Raw genomic sequence first — 21,400 nt, 5'->3', positions numbered from 1 at the left:
TAGAATAAAAAATGACACACGAAAAATAATCATGTATATTTTTTAATAAAAATCTCTTACACTTTTAAAAATTTAGAATTATTTTTTCAAATAGCCGCGGCAAATAAAAGTCATTAACAAATTCCGGACAAAGTATTTTATTGAACCTTGTTACAATTCATCCTTATAAATTCCTAATCCTAAGCTAATTCAAATAAATAAAGTCTTAACTGTTATACAATTTAAAATCATCATGCTTTCGTTAAAATTTAAATCTACACAATTTGTAACTGAATCAGTGATTAATAAAATCAAAATTAAAATAAAAATTAATTAAATTCATAAGTAATTTAAACAAAATTATAAAAATGTGATTACAAGTTCATAAATAATTAAAATAAATTTTTATTTGTAATACAGAATCTAAAAGCAATTAATAAAGAAAAAAAAAACAGTAGAAAAATGTGTGAAACAGCCACTTTGCTTTCAAATCATCAAAGTTCTTTGCATAGCTGTTGGATTATTTACAGTACGAAATCAAAAAAAATTCTTTGTATTGAAAAACTTTCTTCTATACTTTAATGTTTTTAAATATAGGGTGTTTTTTTCTATTTTTGTTTGGATAGAACTTGCGAAAGGGATAATTTTTTAGGATAAAGGAGTTGTTGACATTTTAATATTTATGATCTGTAATACTCTAGAAATGAATCTACTCGCGTTTGAGAAATTGTCACCAAACGTGTTTAAATTTATAATGAAAAATTGTCGCCGTTTTGCTTAAATTATATTAATGATATTATATTCACATTTTAACGAGTTTTTTAGCACCGAAATCTGCAACTTGTTGGATTTTATACTCTGACATCATTAACTCATATTTTGTGAAAATTTAACCAGCAACATTATTAATACCTTTGAAGTATACATTATTCGTGCCATTAGTAACCAAAATTGAGGTTTCAGAACGAACTGTGTCAAGGAAAGGCGTGGTATATATATGCCATTTTCTATATAACGATGATACCAAGTAATCAATAATTTGAAGAACATCGAATTTAAATGTTATTTTCTTCAATTGCAATTGCAAGTTCTATCATTTTTATATTAATTGTTAAAAAAAAAACACCCTACGCATTCTTAATTTTTTTTTTTTTAATAACCTTTAAATCACAATATTTCTTTTGATTTTTCTTGTTTTTTTATTAATTTAAATGATTTTATTTTTTAATTTTAGCAAAAAATGATGGTAAGGAACGATTAACAATAACCGAAACGAAAGCCGTTCATAATAGAGATGATGATTCAACAATTAGAACATCATCTTTAATATCACATCAGCAACATCATAATATAAATACACAATGTGGTAGTGGGGTTAGCGCCACTAATAGTTCCGGTGTTCGTGTTTCAATAGTCGATAATCAAACATCAGATGGTTACGATGATGATTCTAATATTGATGATGCAGATGAATCATATCATTTAATATTAGATTCTGAACTTCAACCGGAAACACCAGATCCAAATAATAAACTATCACAAAAAATATTTAAAGAACATAAAAAATTAGCAAAAGAATATTTACAAGTTGATGAAGAACTTTATTATGCTAACGCTGAAAAACAAAAATTATTAGATTCAATGGAACCAGAAGAACGAAATCGAAAATTACAATTTATTAAAAAAGTGGCTGAGAAGGTATGTTGTCAATATTTGTATATAAACTTACATGTTATTCATACTCGTATACATTATGGTGTATTTGCAATTCTATAACATCCTTTCTTATTTCTTAAACAAGTCAGATAAATCCTTTTAATTTATTTAGAAGGCATTTACAATAGAACTTTCAGATTATCTATTTTTTATCGCTTGGAACCCATATTATGAGTAAATATATTTTAAAATTTTTATTTACCATGTTAACCAATTTTTTAGATGATGCCTAGCTGGACTGAATTATTCAGATTTTTCCAGAAATTTCTCCAAAAATTTTATATTTTTTATATATTTTCAATTTTAAGACTTTTAAATGATAACAATGATTACTCAATTTAAAATAAATAAAATATAATTTATTATATTCCATTTTAAACATAAAATATATGTAGATTTCTCATATATTTATATACTTGTAGATAATTAAAAAATGTTGAAATATTTAAGTGATACGAGTATCTTAAATAAATTTTGATAAAATCTCCTATCAACAACCAAAATTGTGTTATAGATTGATAGTGGGAGGTTGTAGAGAATAAAAGAAACAAAAAAATATATATATGTATAGATGATCAATAGAGAAAGAAAAGTCTTGGCATATATTTTGGCTTTTCTTATAGTGACGTAATTAAAACTAAAAGTAATACTAAGAGAGAGAAAAAAAAAGAAATATAATTTATTGGCAAACGTCAGAAATGTCAGATGTGTGATTAAATCTTCTTTTTTTTTGTTATCTTTATCTTTTTCACGTACATAAAATGAAAATTTAAGGCTATTAGCTTTTTTGAAATTAAAATCATTAATAAAACTTAGAACAAGGTTAGTGCCAAGGTTTCTGGCACACGTTCAAAAACGTGTCCCGAAAAGCTGTTATAGTTATTACTATATTAAGTGGCTAATAATGCAAATTGTTATATTAAACCGTTATATTAGTACACAGGTTACTGTTAGATAATGAAATCGTCATACAATTTGAGTATCTTTTTGAGTACCGCATACATTTGTAAACGTATGAATACGCAATCAGATAGTTGCAAAATTTGATTTTTCGAATTTATAAGCAATAATTCTACATCAAGTCTACCTATGCCTATACATATTTGCCAAAATTTCATAATAACTAAGCAGATTATTGCAAAATAATTTTTATAGTTATAAAATTACTTAATTGTTGTAACAAAAAATTACATTAAGTCCCATACCACGTTTGCAGCACTTTTAAAATTTTAAGAAATTTGCATTCGTATGCTTGTCGCTCCTTTATTTTAGCCAACTAAATATAATTTACATGTATATTATAATTTTATATTTTATTTAAGATTACTTTCAAGTCTGCATTATTATAATTCCTCGAAATATTTTTAAACATTTTTACTTTCTGCTTCTATAACTAAAACAAGAAAATTCATTTCAGAAATTTTAAATAGAAAATTTTCTATTTTCTTATATTTTCGTATAATACATATACATACATACATACACAATATTACATAAAATTTGCAAAAATTATTTCGTCATTAGGAAATTTTTATATTAATAAATTTTCTGTAATAATTTATTTTTAGAAAGAGCTAGCAGAACTGAAACAGTATTTGCAACAACAATTGGAAGAATTAAGAGAATTGCAAAGAATGCAAGAAATTGAACAGCAACAAAATCATCAACAGTTTTTGTTGCAACAACACCAACAACAATTACAACAGCATCAGTATCAACGTCAACCATCAATTGATTCAACTGACGAAAATGGTTGGGTTGTTGTACCAGGTGACCGAGGTGGACAACCTAAAGATCAATTATAGCATGTTTTGCATATATGAAACAATAAATCCTATAAATATACACGAAAATATGTTGTTCGACTAAATATATCAGCTGTGATTCGAAATTTTACAATAAAAATTATTACATAATATGTAATAATATTGAATTTTCTTCCCCATTCTATCTATCTATGTTTGTTTATAGAAAATAAATTTAAGAATAAATTTTGTAGTATTTTAAGTGCATTTTTTTATTCAATGTAATAATGTTTTTTTTTAAAATGAAAATTTTTATTGCATATTATTAAAATGCGTTAATAATTATTTAAAATTTAGTTTTATAAATAAAAGGTTTAATATAATTTAATCTTCAAGTATACCTTTATTCCCCTAAAATTATAAGATTTTTAATTTTTAAGTTAATATAATACATAATATTAAATAAGAGCAGTTTGTTTAATTTTAAGATTTATTAGTTTTAAGAAAATTTTATTAATTTTCGACTTTATTGTTATGTCGACTATAATATTTTAATTGTGATGAAAAAAAAAATTGTATCTTGTTTATTTAAATAATAGCAAGTAAATTGTAAAAAAAATTTTACTTTTTTTTTATGAAAATGTTACATTTCTTCCAAAATTATTATATTTTTTTGTAAGTTATGTGCCAATAAAATTGTTAACCGAATTTTTTAAACAATTTCAAAATATTTTAATCTCAAAGTACTAAATATCAACTTTAAACACATTTAAATATTATGTTTTCTTTAACAAGATTAACATTTGAATTCTAAAAGAATCGCTTTACAATAGAATGAAGTTTTTGGTCAAACATTATTTGGTAATACAAGTCAAGTGTGAATCTAATCAATTGATTTGTTGTTTGGGAGACATTTAATTAGTTTAATGAAAAACGTTTTAATTTTCATATAGAAAATAAAGCAATTCTTTATTTATGTGAGTTAGAGAATTCATAAAATAGGATTTTTCTATTTTTACTTATTTTAATTTATTTCCTAATTTTAAGACACCATTAGGGAAGTTGTGAAAATTTGTTTCAAAATTTGAGGTAACTGCATTAAATCCATACAAACGTAACTTCGCCCTGGTGGCATTTCTGAATTTATTCTAAAATATAAGAATATTTTTCAATACAATGTTATAATAAATATTCGTTCATAATTAGTAAGTTCATTTTACTTACGTATCAGCTTGATCACCTAAACTTCCAATAAAAATAACAAATGATTGAATTTTTGGTTCACCTTCCATCAATGCTTTTGCTAATTCAGTTGGAGGTATACCATAACGTGACAAATTTGCATCACTTAAAACAATTACTATAGAATTATCATTATCCTCTTTGGCTAATTCTTCAATCGCAAACGTTGTTGCTTTTAATGTATTATCACCTGACCAACAAAATTGGGCATGAGCGTGCATCATTTTGATGACATGAAGTCTTTCTTTATCTGTTAATGGAGGCTTCCCAGAAACAACAAACGGTTCACCTGCTGTTTCTCCACTATGTCCAACAATATCGTAAACAATTTTTTTCTCATATCCTTCAAAAGCCTCCATTACCATAATAACTGCTTCCATTTCACGTTCTAAGCGACCATCGTATCCATTAAATCTAGCAAGAAGTCGAAATATTGCAATTAATTTAAAAAATTTTTAAAAAATCAAAAAATATAATTACCTATACATAGAGCCAGAGACATCTACAACTAATTTCAAACGGTTTGGCTTTTCATTAACTTGATCGGTCCACGGACTAGCTTCCCCTCTTTTTTTGTAAATATTTTTTTCACCAGTAATTCCTTCTATTAGTCTGGTATCATCAAGTTCCCCAGATGTTTGATATTTTTGCCATTGACGCTCCTTATTTTTCGATTGAAGTGCATTTAAAACTGCTTTGATTTGTTGAACTTGTTTTCGGTTTGGTGCACTAAATTGAGCGTATATTTTGTAGTCGTGCTCTGACATTTTAATTTCTTTTAATTTTTCAGCAAATGCTTTACGATTCATTTCACGAGCTGCCTTTTTAACTTCCTCTGGTATATCATCCTTTTCAGCATCTGATAATTGATGGACTTGATGTCCTGCATCTAATCTATACGGTCCACCTTTTCCACCTAGACCAGCAGTATCTCTACCACCAGTTCCACCAGCCCAAGTATTACCACCTACATGCGGTTCATTGTTAGGGTCAATTTTACCATGCTTGGGCGAAGAAACATCTAAGCCACTTTTGCGTTCTACGGTCAATTGTATTTCCTTTTTCCTTCTTAGAACAGACAATTCGTTCTTTGCATAAGCTCCAATGTTAAGTCCATGCTTTAAAAGAACATCTGTCACTTGGTCTAAAGTTTCCGGCGAGTACCTATCAAAGTCTAAAACGTTTCCGACAAGTTCTGACATTGAATCATTTGGATATTTTTCTATATGTTTAACAATATTTACAACTTCACGTGTACTGTACGGATAATTTAAAAGCCCCTCATCAGCCATTTGACGTAATTCGCCAAATGCATTCACTAAAGTTGATAACGTTTCTCTAGGAACTGACGGTCCATATTGCTGTAACAAGTATATTTCAGATTCAGGAGAAGGATTGTCGACAGCATGGCAACTGAACACATCTCCTAATGACGCAAAGAAATCATTTCCCAGGAAGGGAAATCCAGGACGATTAGCTAAAACTATTACTCTAAAATCGGGGTGAGTTTCAATTATTCCCGCTTTATTAAACTGAGTACTTCCTTTGGGAACAATTTTTCGTCCATCTGATAAAAACATTTCCCCATTTTCCACTAAAGTTCTTAAAATACATGTCACATTAACGGGAGCTTTGTCTGCTTCATCAATCACCAATACGTGACCTTCTTTAACAGCTTTAACTAATGGACTATCATCAAAAACCACTTGACCATCTCTTAAAGTTGATTGCACCGTTAGACTATGAACTGTAGTATCACGATGTAATTGTAGATACTCCCTTGGTTTATTCATTAGTTGCAATAATTTATCTACCAATTTATTTTTTCCTACGCCTTGATTACCAACCAATAAAATATGTTCGCCAATGATAAAATCTTGTAAAAGCCTTTCTAAAAGTTCAACATGGTGTGGAATGTCGTAAAATAAAGTGCTTGGAACTTTCGACTCAAATTCCGTTTTCATTAATTTCATCTCAGTACTTCCAATTCTTAAAATGTTGTCTTTTACTTCAATCTTTTTAGTTATTTTTTTATTTCTTCTAGGTTTTTCAATACCAGCTTTTGCCATAGCATTTTCTAAAGCTGCTCTTGGTAACGCGGGCATAAATTTGGCCAAAAATACGTTTTGAAGAATTTCATATAAGGAATTCATTGAATTTTCTTCATTTCCATTTGATGGAAACACTGACATTCTATGGGCTATTTTCAACAATTGTCGTGTACTTAATGTATCTGCTAAATTTTCATGAGCTGAGTTGTTGGAATCTCTTAAAATATGAGATAACTCAATCACTTTATGCATATCTGAGTGAACGTTACCATAAAGTTCCTCAATAATTTGGACTTCCTCACTTTTACTAAGAGGCCGTACATCTTGAAATAAGAAAAGACTTAAAATTTCTGAAGTAAGCCAATTATTTGTTTTTGATGCTAAATTTAAAGTAGGAGGTTCTGCCAAAGCTATTATTCTGAAAGCTGGATGCATTGGGAAAATTCCTTTTAAAATTAAATCTTCTTTGCTAAAACCTTTTGATAAAAGGGCATCATATCTATCTTTTCGTAATAAAATTGTTCCATCACATAATTGTAGCTCTCTATCATGAACTAATCTAAAAATTTTACATAATTAAACAATATTTTACTTAATTAAATTAGTATTCAATGCGTATAATTAAGTTATAATATTTATTTACATATCATTAAAGAGAATATATAAAGTGTTACATAAAAAAAATACCTTTGCAAAATTGACGCTGTGCTTTTATGGAGTCGATCAATTCCATCAAGAACAGCCACACTTCCATTTACGGCTGCTCTAACTAAAGGCGAATCCCTCCAAACAGTGTCCCCTTTGACTGTTGTTATTCTTTGTTGTATAAAGTCTCTAGAAGTCATGTCTTCATAAAGCACCATTGGTTCTATAGATTGTCCGATTTGTCTGAGAATTTGATTGACTAAGGTAGATTTCCCAACTCCTTTTGGTCCAATTAGGCAAAAATCACCAGCAGAATACATACGATACATAGATCCCAATATATTTCGTTGATGATCTAAGTCAACGAATCCTTTTTTAATTTCATTACTCAGTTCATTTTTTCCACCCAAAATTTTTATTTCATTGCCATCAATATTTATTGTTATTGAATTATCTTCTGCAATTTTTTCACCTACTTTTAATGTGCTTATCGGTTTATTAGTTTTCGAATCAATTTCAAACTGTTCGAACAAAGTCTTCACCCGCCCCAAATTTTCTTTAGATAATGCAAATCTATATGGGTATAATGAACATATAGCTTCATGTACTGAAATATCTGAATTATTGTTCTAAAAATTCAATAATTTGAATAAGTATTTAAATAATTCGATACACATATAATTTACCATTATTTTTGCAATCAAATGAAGATTATCGATCGGAAAATCAGGAACATTTGCTGTTGGCTCTGAAGCATGAATTGCCAATCCAAAAGAAAGAATTTTTTTTAAATCATATTCGTTTGCATTTGGAGCGATTTCTTTCAAATCTTTTAAAATCTCTTCAAAGGATAAATGAGTTATATTTCTAGACTGAAATCTGGATCTTAATGGCGGATCCAATGGTGTTCCTTTATACTTTTGGGTTGGAAGACCAAGTGCTATTATTCTAAAATCTTCAGATACTCTAATTAGTCCCCACTTATCCAGTTCTGATTTCGAATATTCCTAAAATTAATTCAAAGTAATAAAAAAAAATTAAAATTTTATGCTTTTGATTATTAGTTTAAATTTAATCTACTTTTAATAACTTATCATAGCGTTCAGGTGCCATAAGAAATTTTCCATTTTCTAAATGCATTTCTCGATTTTCTAGCAAATTATTTAAAATCGGTAAAACATTTCTTTCAGCATGTTCAACACCATCTAAAATTAAAATTCGTCCATTTTGAGCTGCTCTAACAGCACACTTAAAAAAACAAATTTTTATTTAGAATTCATAATCCACTAAGTGTACAAAAAATTACTTGATCAAAATAAATTGCTTCTTTATCTTTTATTTCTCTTCTTTGTTTTAAATCACTTTCGGTGGTATCGCGACTCAAAGAAAGATATTCAAGCTCTCTTTGGGTAAGTTGCAAAAACTGCATAGCCAAATTTCTTCTTGATGGACCAGGATATCCCAAAAGAAACATATCTTGTTTTAAATTATCTTTTTGAAACATCCATCTTAAATTATGCAAAGTAGATTGAGAAAATTTTAAAGCTCCATTTTTATCTAATTTAACTAAAATATACAATATCGTTGATTTTTATAATTAATGCATCTTTACATAGATATAATTTTATATATTTAACTTACTATAGTTTTGGGGAATTAACTCGGGATTTTTTGGTGTTTTTACATCCTTTGTTACATCACCTATAACAATTCGACCTTCGCCCTCAATGTGTTTCGTGCAATAATATACAGTATTATATTGACCTAATTTAAATTTTCTAAAAATATTACACTTTGTTATACTAGAACCGCTTAAACTACGTTTTAAAAACATTTTATTTTACATTAAATCTTAATTAAATATACAAAATTTATTTTACAAATTAAAAAAGCCAACCAGCAGCAATAACAACAGAAGGAAAGTATGACATGAAAACTTTAATTGATAAAATCAAAATCAGCTGGTAATGTCAAAGGTGATGACGTCACAACTAAAGAAAACTGAAAAAACGCACGTGTATAGAAAAAGATGCAAGATATAGATCGTAATATAAAGAAGAGAGAACGCAAGAAAACAAACATTGAAAGAGAAATATTTTTTTTTAATTGTAGAGCAAAAACAGAAGCAAAAAAAAAAAATTCTTGTTTTCATATTTTTCATCCACCTTTTTATCAATACGTTCGTTCTCGCAAGTAAAATCAAATAAACGATAAGTTTTATGCTCTTTATATTTTATCGTGATAACGGTCTAACATTTTTGAAAATCTTTTTATATTACAATATTCTATGAATTTTTTTTTGTGCTCAATTTAGATTTCAGTTAGTTTTAGAAGAGATTGTTTTAATTTTTATATTTTATTGCATTTTACATTTTACAGAATATTTGATATTATGTAAGCATTATACGTTAAAAAGTAAATTAAAGAAATAATCAGAATATTGAAATAATCAAGAGAATTAAAATAATCAAATCATACAAAAAATTTGAAGAATCCTTGAAGAATTCAACGTTTTTGAATATTTTTTCTAATTTTATTAAATTTATTTGAGCAATTCTATCAAACTCTTTTAATTTGAAATGTTTTGCATTTAAGTTAAATCAATATTTAACTGTGAATACAGCTGGATTCATTATTTCATCATACTGTTCCAGTGAATCCAGTTGATCTTCGCAAATTAATAAATTCTTTATGACAATATAGCTCAAAGTGTGGGAAGAAATTTTGTTCTAGAATTTTTGCAATAACGGAAAACTTTGTCAACTTAAGTCTTGAAGTTTGTCTACGTCTAATTGGGCTCTTGAAATTTCAAGGTCAAATTTAATACTTGAATTTTGTTTGCCCACTCTTTGAAAAAAATAGTTTTGTGAAATTTCAGATTTGTATATTAATGAATACGACAATATCTGAATATAGTGTCATATTCATTTATAACGAATTTATTAGAACTACAGTAACATATAATTTTTTTTATTGAACATTTTCTATTTAATATTTCAGTTGCAAGTATTGAGTATGAGAGTGTTTATGGCTTTTACTTTTCTCACTTAGTAACCAAAACGCTATTCAACCTATACATGACCGAGCCAATTTCATTTAAATATATTTAGTTGGCTTTATATAGCAAAGATAATAATTATTTATGAATTGAGCTCTGATGGCGTATAAAATACATATATAAGTTTAAATTGTAATTGAGTATACCAGCAAAATCCGGGGGAAAACATATATTCTTCGCTTTTCTATTATTTCCGCTAATTATTTTATTACATATACAAGTTGTAGGTAATTAAAGCAATAAATGTATGTAAAATGCTCTTTTAATATATCATACTAATATTACATGCAACTCATTATTCATGACTTTCTCATTGATAAGATAATATTGTATTTACATGACGCAATTTAATAAAGTCGAAAAAACACTAAACAACGTTGCAAAACTTTTCAAATTAATTATTCAAATAGAATAAATATGAAAAGTTCTACTTCCAAACCGTTAATTGTTATTAACTTTATAAGCATTGCAATTCAAGCCCAATAATTGCAAATATTTTCTTAAGAAAATATTGCAATCTAACATGTTTTCTGTTATTTACTTAAACGTTCAATGAAGATAAAATATGTGATATACCCAATACGACATTATTTTAATCTCTTGGAATGCACCATACACACATTTTATGTATCAATACCCTAATATACTGTTAATAAAATTAAATAAATTACATATTAATAAATTCCAAACATTTTTAGAAAATAAAAAAATTATTTTTATTTTATATTCAATTATAAAAATATTTCTCTTTAAACACAATATTTTTATACATAAATAAGGTGGACGAACTAGACTTGTGGTATATTTTATATCAAATTTAAATACACACATCGCATCATATCAAAACTTATAAAATGTTAGATAATATTTTATTTTAACAACGATAAAATTATTATTTTTAAAATTTATACTTTTCAAAATGCTCATACGAATATGTATATGCTATATAATCAAAATATACTATAGAAACACACATTATATACATTCGTAAAATTCATATAACAATAATATTATGAGGAAACCAAATAAACCGCGATTATCTTCCGCTCCCAAGTAAAACCGCTAAACATTTCCAACTGAAAAAAAAACAAAACAGAAAAATAAAGAATGAATTTCCAAATTCTATAAAAAAAAATAATAATAATAAAAAATATATGTTTGACTTTGCAATTGCAAAAAAAAAAACTAAAAATTTATAAGCATATAATGAGAAAAAAACAAATCAAAAACAAAATATACTGCACCGCAAGACAAGCGCCAGATATTCTCGCATTTTTATTTATTATCATAAAATATTATTATTGTGCAACTTGTTGCGCCTATCAATAGACAAACAAAATATGCTTATATTAGATAAAATCATAAATTTTATATTAATGTAAACTATATGTATCTAAATATGTTGGCGAAATTTCTCTCATCATTTATCTTTTATTTACTTTTTGTAAAGTCAATTATTATTTTTAAAGAAATTTTTTAATTAAAAATAAACAAATCCTAATAATAATATTATTCATACATTTGTTTTCTTTATTTTATTTTTCTTTAGGATAAATTAAAAATTTTCACAGCAGAGCACATGTTCGTTAATATTAATTTCATAATTGAAATAAAATTAAATAAAATCCCACAGAATTCTTATCAGTTTTTGTCTATAAAGCAGAATGCAAATATTATAATGTGCTTATAATAATCTCAGAGAAAACCAGTGACGAAGCATTTATATTGATATTCAAATGTGAAAATTCAATGTGTATTGTACATAATATGCTCATATATTTTAGTAGCTAATATTTTATATTATGCCGGATTCAAAATGAGAATGAAATATTTTTTCTATTTTCAAGACTCTTTCTGATACTTATGTTGAAGCTGTTAAATATGACACAATAAAGCTTACTTGCTTTACAGAAAAAAAAGATAAGCATTCGAGAAATTCATAAATTTTAGTAAATTTCATCTAGTTTCATAAACTTCAAATTATTTTTCGAAACTAATAATCTTTTTTAATAAAGAGGGCAATACTACATTTAAAAAAAAACTTTAATAAGAAATGGGATTTTTTAAGTACATCATGTAACACGACCCTGCACGACCATATGGTAATGATATCGAATATTCTAAAATTTGTGAAATTTAGTTCTTATTCTATTGAACCGCATTTATATTCTTTGTAAAATTTTCAAAATTTTCTCATATTTAATAAGAACGTCACTGATATTTGCAAGAAACCACTGATAATTTTTACTTAATTATTATTTTTTAAATATTGTATTACAATTTAAGTGATTCGGTGAGAAAATTTTATGGTTTTGATAAGAAATATTATGTGAATATCTAAAAAAATTTAATTTGAGAAAAAAGAATAAAAGAAAATAATTACAAAATTTATTTTCTATCAAAAGTCGCTTAAATTCATTTCAGAACTTAAACATTGAATTAATCAATTTTATACCACACGGATTTCACATAAATGTCACATGTTCATCTGTAAAATGACTTTTTTAAGTATTTCATCTGAGATTTTCAATTTATACGACTATTATTCCAATAGAGTTTTTGCTGCAACTTAATATTACATCATAACTCCATGATATAAGTTCCTGAAAAATGTCGACTTTATATTAGGAATCTCTTGAAATGAAAAAATACTGTTGTTTCCAGTTATTCGCTGTGTAAAACGAGAATTTCAGGGCCTTGAGAATGAGTAATGGAAAAGTTCATGGCCTAAAAATTGGTTAACATTATATTTCCTGTGTTATGTTATGGGAAAGGAATGCTTATTTCAGGAGGTAACCTTTTGCTATAACTTGAAAAGAAAGACGAAAAGCTGAAAATATCCTTTATGATTTTTTGTTTTCTCTCGGTTTGGATCAGAAACAACATCATATTAATAATCTTCCATTTATTACTCGCCTCTACTACTCGATATCATACATTACGTGTTGTAATTAGGTACATATTATGTATCACTGGATTTCCAGTCACCACATCCAGGCTCTCACATCGCGGGTCAGTTTAAGTTTATGATTATCTTGTCAGTCTTTATTTTTTTTTATTTTATTGAATCTTTAGTTTTTTTGAAAGTTAGTTGAACTTTTCCATTAAAGTTTGGCAGACCTAATTCTTTAAAATTTCTTAAAATAAAACAAAAATATCCTATATATTAGTAACACTAAAAAAAAACAAATAAAAAACATTGTTTACAAGCATGTAGCACAACAAAATTCATTTGTATTTATTTAATATTAAACTTATTAGGTATTTTTAAATACGTTGATTTGCTGTAAAAGAATTTTTACTTCAGAAATTCGGAATGAAATTAAACTTTAAGAAATTTAATATGTATTTAGGAATATTAACTAAGTCGAAATTTATACTATGGCTGATTGAGTGCAGAACCTTATTATTAATTGCAACGAATATCCTAAAGCTTATAGAATGCGTCCCTGATTTTCTTAGTTTGCAAAAATTTTGTTAAATAGATTTAGTAAAAGTTAATCTTACTCTTCTTTTGCTTCTCCAATTTTCGTACATGTATAATGCAAACTTTTTCTTATAATCAAGATGCTGTGTCCAACGCAAGGACAATTTAATTCAAAAATTTAATATATACACATTTCACTGTACCTATAATTTTTTATTTAAATAATCTTATGATTTAATCAAACTGCAATTTCCTGAATCATATTTTAATATAGTAAACTTAAATTTTCAATAATTTTTTAAAATTCTACATGTAATATTAAAAACTTTATTTAGAAAAAAAATGATTTGGTACCTGGAATTCCTGTTTTCTTGCGAACTTTATTATCGAATTAAATATTGTAGAACATAAATTAGTTCAGACGCAACGATTAAAAACAATGAAATTTATTTTTGCTTTTGAAAGAAGATGATAAAAAAAAATTCTTGGATTGTCATTTCATTTAAAAATTTGAAGGTCGTTTGGATTTTATTGCGAAAAATTAATGATTCATCTTTGATAACTATAAACTTAATGGAATTTTCGTAATTCAATTGAGAATTCCATTAGATTTTGGGTTAACATTATATTGTAAACTATGGGAAACGCTACCGAAAAACGAGATATCGTTGAATAGACATTAATATAGTGAATTTAATATGCATATTTCAAAACTATCGCGTTTTCTTAAAATTTGTATATTTTACTTTAGAACTTATTATATATTAGCAAACTCCTTACCACATTCATGTCAGATATATGGGATTTTCTCTCAATTGATAAAGAAATATTAACTAAGATGTTTTAATAAAATCTGTATAACTTAAAATGCCTAATATTAACGTGCACATTGAATATTTTACTTATAAAGATTAATGCTCAAATATAAATCATTTCTTATAAAAGCAAATACTTCATACAGTGATCAAATTTATGTAGGTTTGTAATTCTAATTTCATGATTAAGTGATTAAATATGCCTAAATATGCACATGAAATCTCCCATTCCAGACATATTCTGTTATTACCTATACACAGTTTTTGATTGCACAAATATTATATAATTGTGAAACGATTACATCAAATCCTAATTATACTATAAGAATATTTTGAGAATTTTATAGAGCAAGAGATAGTATTTTTAAAAATTTTACATCCAACATTATATAAGACGCACAACACATGAATGCGTATGTACATGGAAAAATTTTAATCAGGACAGTGCATTAAATTTGAATTATCTTTATAAAATTTTACATATTAAAATTTTTTAATAATTTGAATCAAATGTATACAATAATTTTGATATTAATAGCTATTCATTTTATATGTAGGAATAATTTCAGTTTCTTAACATAAATTATTTTTAGAATTTTTATAAATTCAATTTGATTCATCAGAAATAGTTTTTGGGAGAAAATTTTCGATTTCAAAAATAGATATAAATAAAAATAATAATAATTTTTTTCTTTAGAACAATGTCCAATTGTGTAAAATATTTTTATAAAATATTTTAGAATATTCATGAAACCAAAAGCCACAATGAGAATTTTCTTTTGTTTTCTATTTTAAATTTCAATTAAATTAAAATGAAAAAATGGAAAAAAAATGAAGTAATTTTTATCACCTCCGTTCTAATGTTTTGTTTCCTCATAATTAGTGTACAATCTCATTTGTTAAATTGTTAAGTTTTGTGACAACACGAGCTTAGTAGATAAGACCATTTTAAACTTAACCATAATTATAAAAATTGGCTTACATTTTTAATTGGGCATTCTAAAAAATTTTATATATAACAATACATGATAGTCGGTTTAAAATATATATACATGATAGTCGGTTTTGTAAGGGTGAATGCAAGGCGGTTGCTGTTTTATGGCCGAAATCCTTTTATGGGATTTTTATGTTCCACTCGGGGATCTGGTAGTTTAACATTCAGGCTTCAATTTTATTACTTATAAATTATATATTCATTAAAAATTGGCATAATAGCATAAATTTATATGCATTCATATTAAATTTATTATGTATGTCACGCAACGTTATTATGTGTGTAAACACAATGCATATATTCACAGCATATACGAGTATATATTCGGAAAGCATAACTATCTGAACAAATAACAACGGAAATAGAAAGCCGACTTTTAAAATAAAAGTAATCTTTAAACATTTGTCAATACGATTTAAAGTCTAAAATATTAAATGGCACATGTTAATATTTAAAATTGTTGTGAGCTTGAGCGTGATAATTACTATTCAATTTTTGTCAAAATTAAATTATTAACTTTTACATCCTGTAAAAAACTTCTAGTGAAAATTTTTCATTTTGAATTTAACAGAATTTAATTACTTTATAAATAAATGGCAAAGTTATTTTTCTAATAATCATATATGACTTTCATATTGTATTAATATCATATATGTATGTGTATGCAACCATATTTGAGAGTAAGTTAGGAGTGTATTTGTTTTTATTCACGTGTTTATAAAAAATAAATTATTGTTTGGCTTTTATCTTAAAAAAAAAATAACAAAAAAAAAATAAGAGAACGAAAATAAAAATAAATACTAAATCAAATTTAGTTCTTAATTAATGGTTTCCTAAGTATTGTTTCCGTTCAGATTATATTAATTGAAATCATAAAAACATAAATTATTAATTACTTAACTTATAAATTATTAATTTTAACTTAAAATTTAATATCATTTTATCTAATATTGTGTACAACTTTGAGATTAAATTTTATAAACTTAAATAAGTTTCAACCAGTTAAATTAAAAAAAAAAAACAAATTTTAAGTTTGAGTTTCAAAAATAAACTAAATTACGAGAAAATCTCTAAATATTTGAAAAAATATCACCATTATCTCAAATACAAACCAAAATGCTCTCTATTTTAAAACTAAAAAACTAACCTCTAACACACACACATTTTCATCAATTCATACATTTAATTTTTTAACGCCAGAGATAGAAATGATTTAATAAACACATTGTTAAGTTGTCATATGCAACATGTTTGATATGAATTTTATACAAGTTTGAAATACTCCGATTTATATTTGTTTCAAAGAAATCTGAACGTTAATGTTAATATCATACGTAGTTCTCAAGAATAATGAGTAGCTGGACGATATTTTTATAAAATATATAGTCAATATTTTGATTTTTAATTAAACAACTTTAATTGTTTGATTACTCATTATAAATTACATTGCCTATTTTGACATAATTTTATTACTTATATATTTAATTTTCTTCTTTAATTCAAATATTTTTGTTTAACACTGTTTTAAAATTAAAATGATATTCTACCAAAATATGACAATATTTTTATAGCTATAAATAAAATTTAAATAACATCAAACTCAATTTTCTTCAACACAATTTCCCACTTGGACTATCATACAATAAGATCACCCAAAAAAATAATAAAATTAATTTCAATTTTTAAATTTTTAATAAATTTTTAAAAATGTTTTCATTATTATATTATAAACCTAGTTAGTTAACCATTCAATGGAAACCACATTCAAAACAATGTATGCATAACATAACATAACATTATATCAAATCTATATATAAGACAATATGCATGTACATATAACATATACAAGGATTTTTTGAATAGAACATTAAAATTTATGAATTCATTAACGGCGGAAAACTGTTGCAACTTATAAGAAAACTAATATACAACATCTATATACATAAAATTCACATTTATACATATTTAAATGTATTGATTGTATGTAAATGTTGAATAATATATAAAAAAAAAAAATAATTTAAGAAGCAATGAAAAGGGGCTAAAGAAGCCCAACCCACAATAGTTTAAAAAAATAAATTTTATGTGAATTTTAAACAGTGCATTTCAAAGAAGCCCAGCAATATTACAAAAATAAAAAGAAAATGTAAGAAAAAATCTTGTTTTGGTTGTAACCACTACCACAGCACGAGTTTTACACCTTCGTATTGTATTTTCATATTTTTTATTTTATAGATACATATATGTATATCATATTTTGAATTATTTACACTCAAAAATATTGTGCTATAATTTTTTTTTCAATTAAAAATAACAAAACTCTCTAAAATATTTTTTACATTTTCGTTACACGCTCATTCTGTGATTTTCTTTTTACTTTATAATGAAAGCTATGCTTTAATGATGTAAAAACTTGTGATTAATTTTATTACACTCAGAAATGATTTTGAATTATTTTACATATTATTATTGCAACTAAGGAAATATTGAAAAGAATTTTCATTACAGCATGCACAGTAAAATTTTAATCAGATTCTGTTGAATTGGAATTTGTATGAATAGTTTTTAATAATAGGTGTAAACGTAAAATAGTCAAAGGCAAATAGATACGGCATCTATTATTAAGCTGCAAAATATTTTAATGTTTGAAGGTGTAAATGTGTGATTTCGAAAAAATATACTATGTGAACTATGTATAGTTTATGTATGTGAATCAAAATTTTTAACTAAGAAATTTAAAATTAGATATTGTTCTAATTTGAGATTTATTCTTAGTTAATTATTAAATTATTCTTATTTATCCTCAATTTGAAAATGCAACTAAAAACAGTAGTTGCATTAAATTTCTTCTTTTGTTTAATATGAATGAAGATCCAGACACAAAGGCTTCGAAATTACGAAATTCACTTAGCATACATTATAGAATTTTATTTTATGCAAAATTCAAATATTTTGACTAATTATTTTAAATAATTTAACTAATATTCATTTAAGCCTTACTTAACTTTAGGCTAATTTTTAGGTTTATTACATTTTAATTGATTTAAAGTTGAGGTAAGTTATTCAATTTGAATTTAAGATTTTCTACTTCAAATTTCCTAATAAAAAATTAATTTAAAAAAATATAACGTTATAGGAAGCTAATTTCCTTTTATAAAATTTATGATTAAAGCTATTTTGTTATAATATTTGTTTTTAATTGTATAAAACCTTGAAAATATCATTCAATGACCCCAATTTCTAATATCATAATGCATGTACATGTTCAATTATAGCTTTCCTAGTTCTTTCTCTTTTTTTTCATTTAAAAATTATGATAATACTAACACAAATATCCACAAATTCTAAAATATTCCTTCCATAAATAAGTCACGTTGTTCTATATAGTATTTCTGTTTTATAATGTTTCCAGAACAATATTTTAAAGCTATATTGCCTATAAGTAACTATATTTACTCATAATATTTGTGTTCAACAAACACAATTTGAGAGTCGAATTTCTAAAAAATTCCTCTGAAATATTATATAAGAATTTGCTAAATAAAACTTATCATAATATAATAATATGAGAGAGGGCAAAGATTGTGTTTTAAAAGTATTTAATTCATTATATTGTTATACAATTTTTTTTACAATTAATTTACAAAAATTACACGCGTCTGCAAATCACTGATAAAATTCTAAATGTATTTAAATAATTTCAATGTCATTGCCAAAGATTTAAACCTACAAAAAATAATTTTTAAAAATACCAAAAATTCTAACTTGAATCTAATTTTTTTTAATTAGATTCAATTAAAAATTTTAATTAATTTATTATAAATATTTTTTTTATAAATCATTTATTTATTTTCAATTTAATTTTCTCAAACATAATATAAAATATTTATTTTTCAAACAATCATTAAAAAAATTATTAAAAATTCTTTTAATATTATTTCTATGAAAATTTTAAAATTTCAAATAAAAATTCTATTAAAAAAATATTTTTAATTACCATTGAATAATTTTTCTGAGTGTGATGTTTTATATCATACAATATAATACATGTATGTATAATGAAATTCTGTTACTATACAATTTTATTCCATACATTCAAACAATAAAAATAAAATCTGTTATGAGAAAAACAAAAAAAAAAATAATTATAATAACGGCAAGCGCAACCACAGTAAAATGATAACAGAGAGCATTTTTATTCTCTTTCATACAATATTTTATAGTATAATCAATTTGAGCGTAAGTATGAGCGAATGTTAATATAGAAAGATACACTCAAAGCATAAAAATAAGTTTTCCACTTTATACGAGTATTTGTATGATGTTGGTGTTGCATGTATTTGTTTTTTTTTTGCAAAATCTACTACATAGTAGTATAAGATTTGATTTTTTTCTTTTTGTTTTTGATTTTTATTTTATTGGAATATTAAAAAGTTTAGTTTGTTTTAAGTTCGGAAGACGTCAACACGTAATTTTTATCTGTTAGATTCGTTGAAGAAAAATGTTAACGAAATTGTTTTTTTTTTTTTAGATTTTAAATGAGAATTGAATAAAATATTTTTGTTTCTTGTTTTGTATGGATAAAATTTTTTTATCCAAATAAATTTTTATTAATTTTTTTAATTTTTGGCGCATTTTAATTATTATAATCGGTGTTTCCTGTTGATTTAAAATTAATTTAAGAAAAAAGAAGAAGAAATAAAACATTTCGTTTATTTTGTTCAGCGGTTAACCGATTAAATGTTTTTCTTATGATTTTTTTGTTGTTGTTTTATTTGGTTTGATTTTTATTATTAAAGAATACTGAACAGGTGCTCATCTTAAATAAAGCTTTTTATATACATAACTACAAAAAGAAGCACATATGTATATACATATATATTAAATGTAAATAAAACAGAGTGGAAAAAAATAATATAAATAAACAAAAAATCATAACAATAACAACAATGATAAAAATATCAATATGAAAGAAATTAATAACGCGATTCAAAGAAGTCCAATGTGACGTCATCAAAAATATTTAAAAGAAATTTTTAACATTAAAACGTGTTTTCTATTATTAAATTTAATTTGTTTTTTTTTAAAGAATATTTAATGATTCTGTCTCTACTTTTATGAATGAATGAAATTGAATGAAAACAAGAATTTTTAATAGTGTGCTTAAATTGGAATACTTACATGGATATTTTAAAAATACTTGTTTAATTTTAAAATTTTAAATTCATATTGTGAATTAATAATATTGTAAACGTAAAACTCTAACTTAGCAGTTTTGTTTTTTTTTTCCTGGAATATTCAACATCATTCCCGGCAACAACATTTTTTAATAGTATTTCAATAATAAATGTTAAATAAAATATTAATTTAAATAAAAATATACACGATAAATTAATAATAAAGTGAATTTAATTAAATTAATATCTACAATATTTTGAAAATATAAAATTTAATACAGACGTGAATAAATTATTATGTTAAGAAAAGAAAATAGAAGAAAAACAAATTCAAGTTTTCATTAGGAATCTTTTGTTTTTTCTAAATATTTTTTTTTTAAATTTTGTAGTATTTTGAGTAATTTAATTTAAAGTGGTAATTTATATTTCATTTAAAAGTAATAACTCGCCTTCTTATTAGTTTAAATTTGATTTGAGTTTGTTGTTCATTATTCGCCAATTTGTTATGCTTGTGTTTTCTATCAAAATAATTTCTTGCGTGCATTTTGGGA

The 21,400-nt window shown here is 24.7% G+C and overlaps 2 protein-coding genes across 2 annotated transcripts in view; one reads left to right on the top strand and one right to left on the bottom strand.

Moving 5' to 3' along the window:
- Positions 1-3,672, top strand: part of LOC129618671 (mitogen-activated protein kinase kinase kinase 7) — a 33,084-nt gene extending 29,412 nt beyond the window's left edge. Inside the window, exons 7-8 of the mRNA XM_055533567.1 lie at positions 1,214-1,677; positions 3,264-3,672. Coding sequence (XP_055389542.1) covers positions 1,214-1,677; positions 3,264-3,500 — 701 coding nt within the window. The 3' untranslated portion in view covers positions 3,501-3,672. The remainder of the gene's footprint in view (positions 1-1,213; positions 1,678-3,263) is intronic.
- Positions 3,673-4,351: 679 nt separating this feature from the next.
- Positions 4,352-9,287, bottom strand: LOC129618669 (von Willebrand factor A domain-containing protein 8). Its single transcript, XM_055533566.1, has 8 exons — positions 9,020-9,287; positions 8,685-8,944; positions 8,459-8,626; positions 8,065-8,385; positions 7,421-8,007; positions 5,163-7,292; positions 4,665-5,096; positions 4,352-4,588 (listed from the first exon to the last, which is right to left on the bottom strand). The coding sequence occupies exons 1-8, from the start codon at positions 9,210-9,212 to the stop codon at positions 4,483-4,485; spliced, it is 4,197 nt and encodes a 1,398-aa protein (XP_055389541.1). The 5' UTR covers positions 9,213-9,287; the 3' UTR covers positions 4,352-4,482.
- Positions 9,288-21,400: the final 12,113 nt, after the last annotated feature.

The sequence above is a fragment of the Condylostylus longicornis genome, unplaced genomic scaffold (genome assembly GCF_029603195.1).
Source record: "Condylostylus longicornis isolate FDR11 unplaced genomic scaffold, ASM2960319v2 ptg000010l, whole genome shotgun sequence".
Classification (NCBI taxonomy): Eukaryota; Metazoa; Arthropoda; class Insecta; order Diptera; family Dolichopodidae; genus Condylostylus; species Condylostylus longicornis.
Note: the sequence above shows the minus strand (reverse complement) of the source record. Positions and strands in the feature narration are given on the sequence as shown.

Excerpts from the sequence above, each read along its gene's own strand:
- LOC129618669 (XM_055533566.1), bottom strand. The coding sequence starts at position 9,212 with ATGTTTTTAAAACGTAGTTTAAGCGGTTCTAGTATAACAAAGTGTAAT. Across the intron at positions 8,945-9,019 it reads GTTAATTCCCCAAAACTATA|TTAAATTAGATAAAAATGGA; the intron begins GTAAGTTAAATA and ends TGTATATTTTAG. Across the intron at positions 8,627-8,684 it reads AAGCAATTTATTTTGATCAA|TGTGCTGTTAGAGCAGCTCA; the intron begins GTAATTTTTTGT and ends TGTTTTTTTAAG.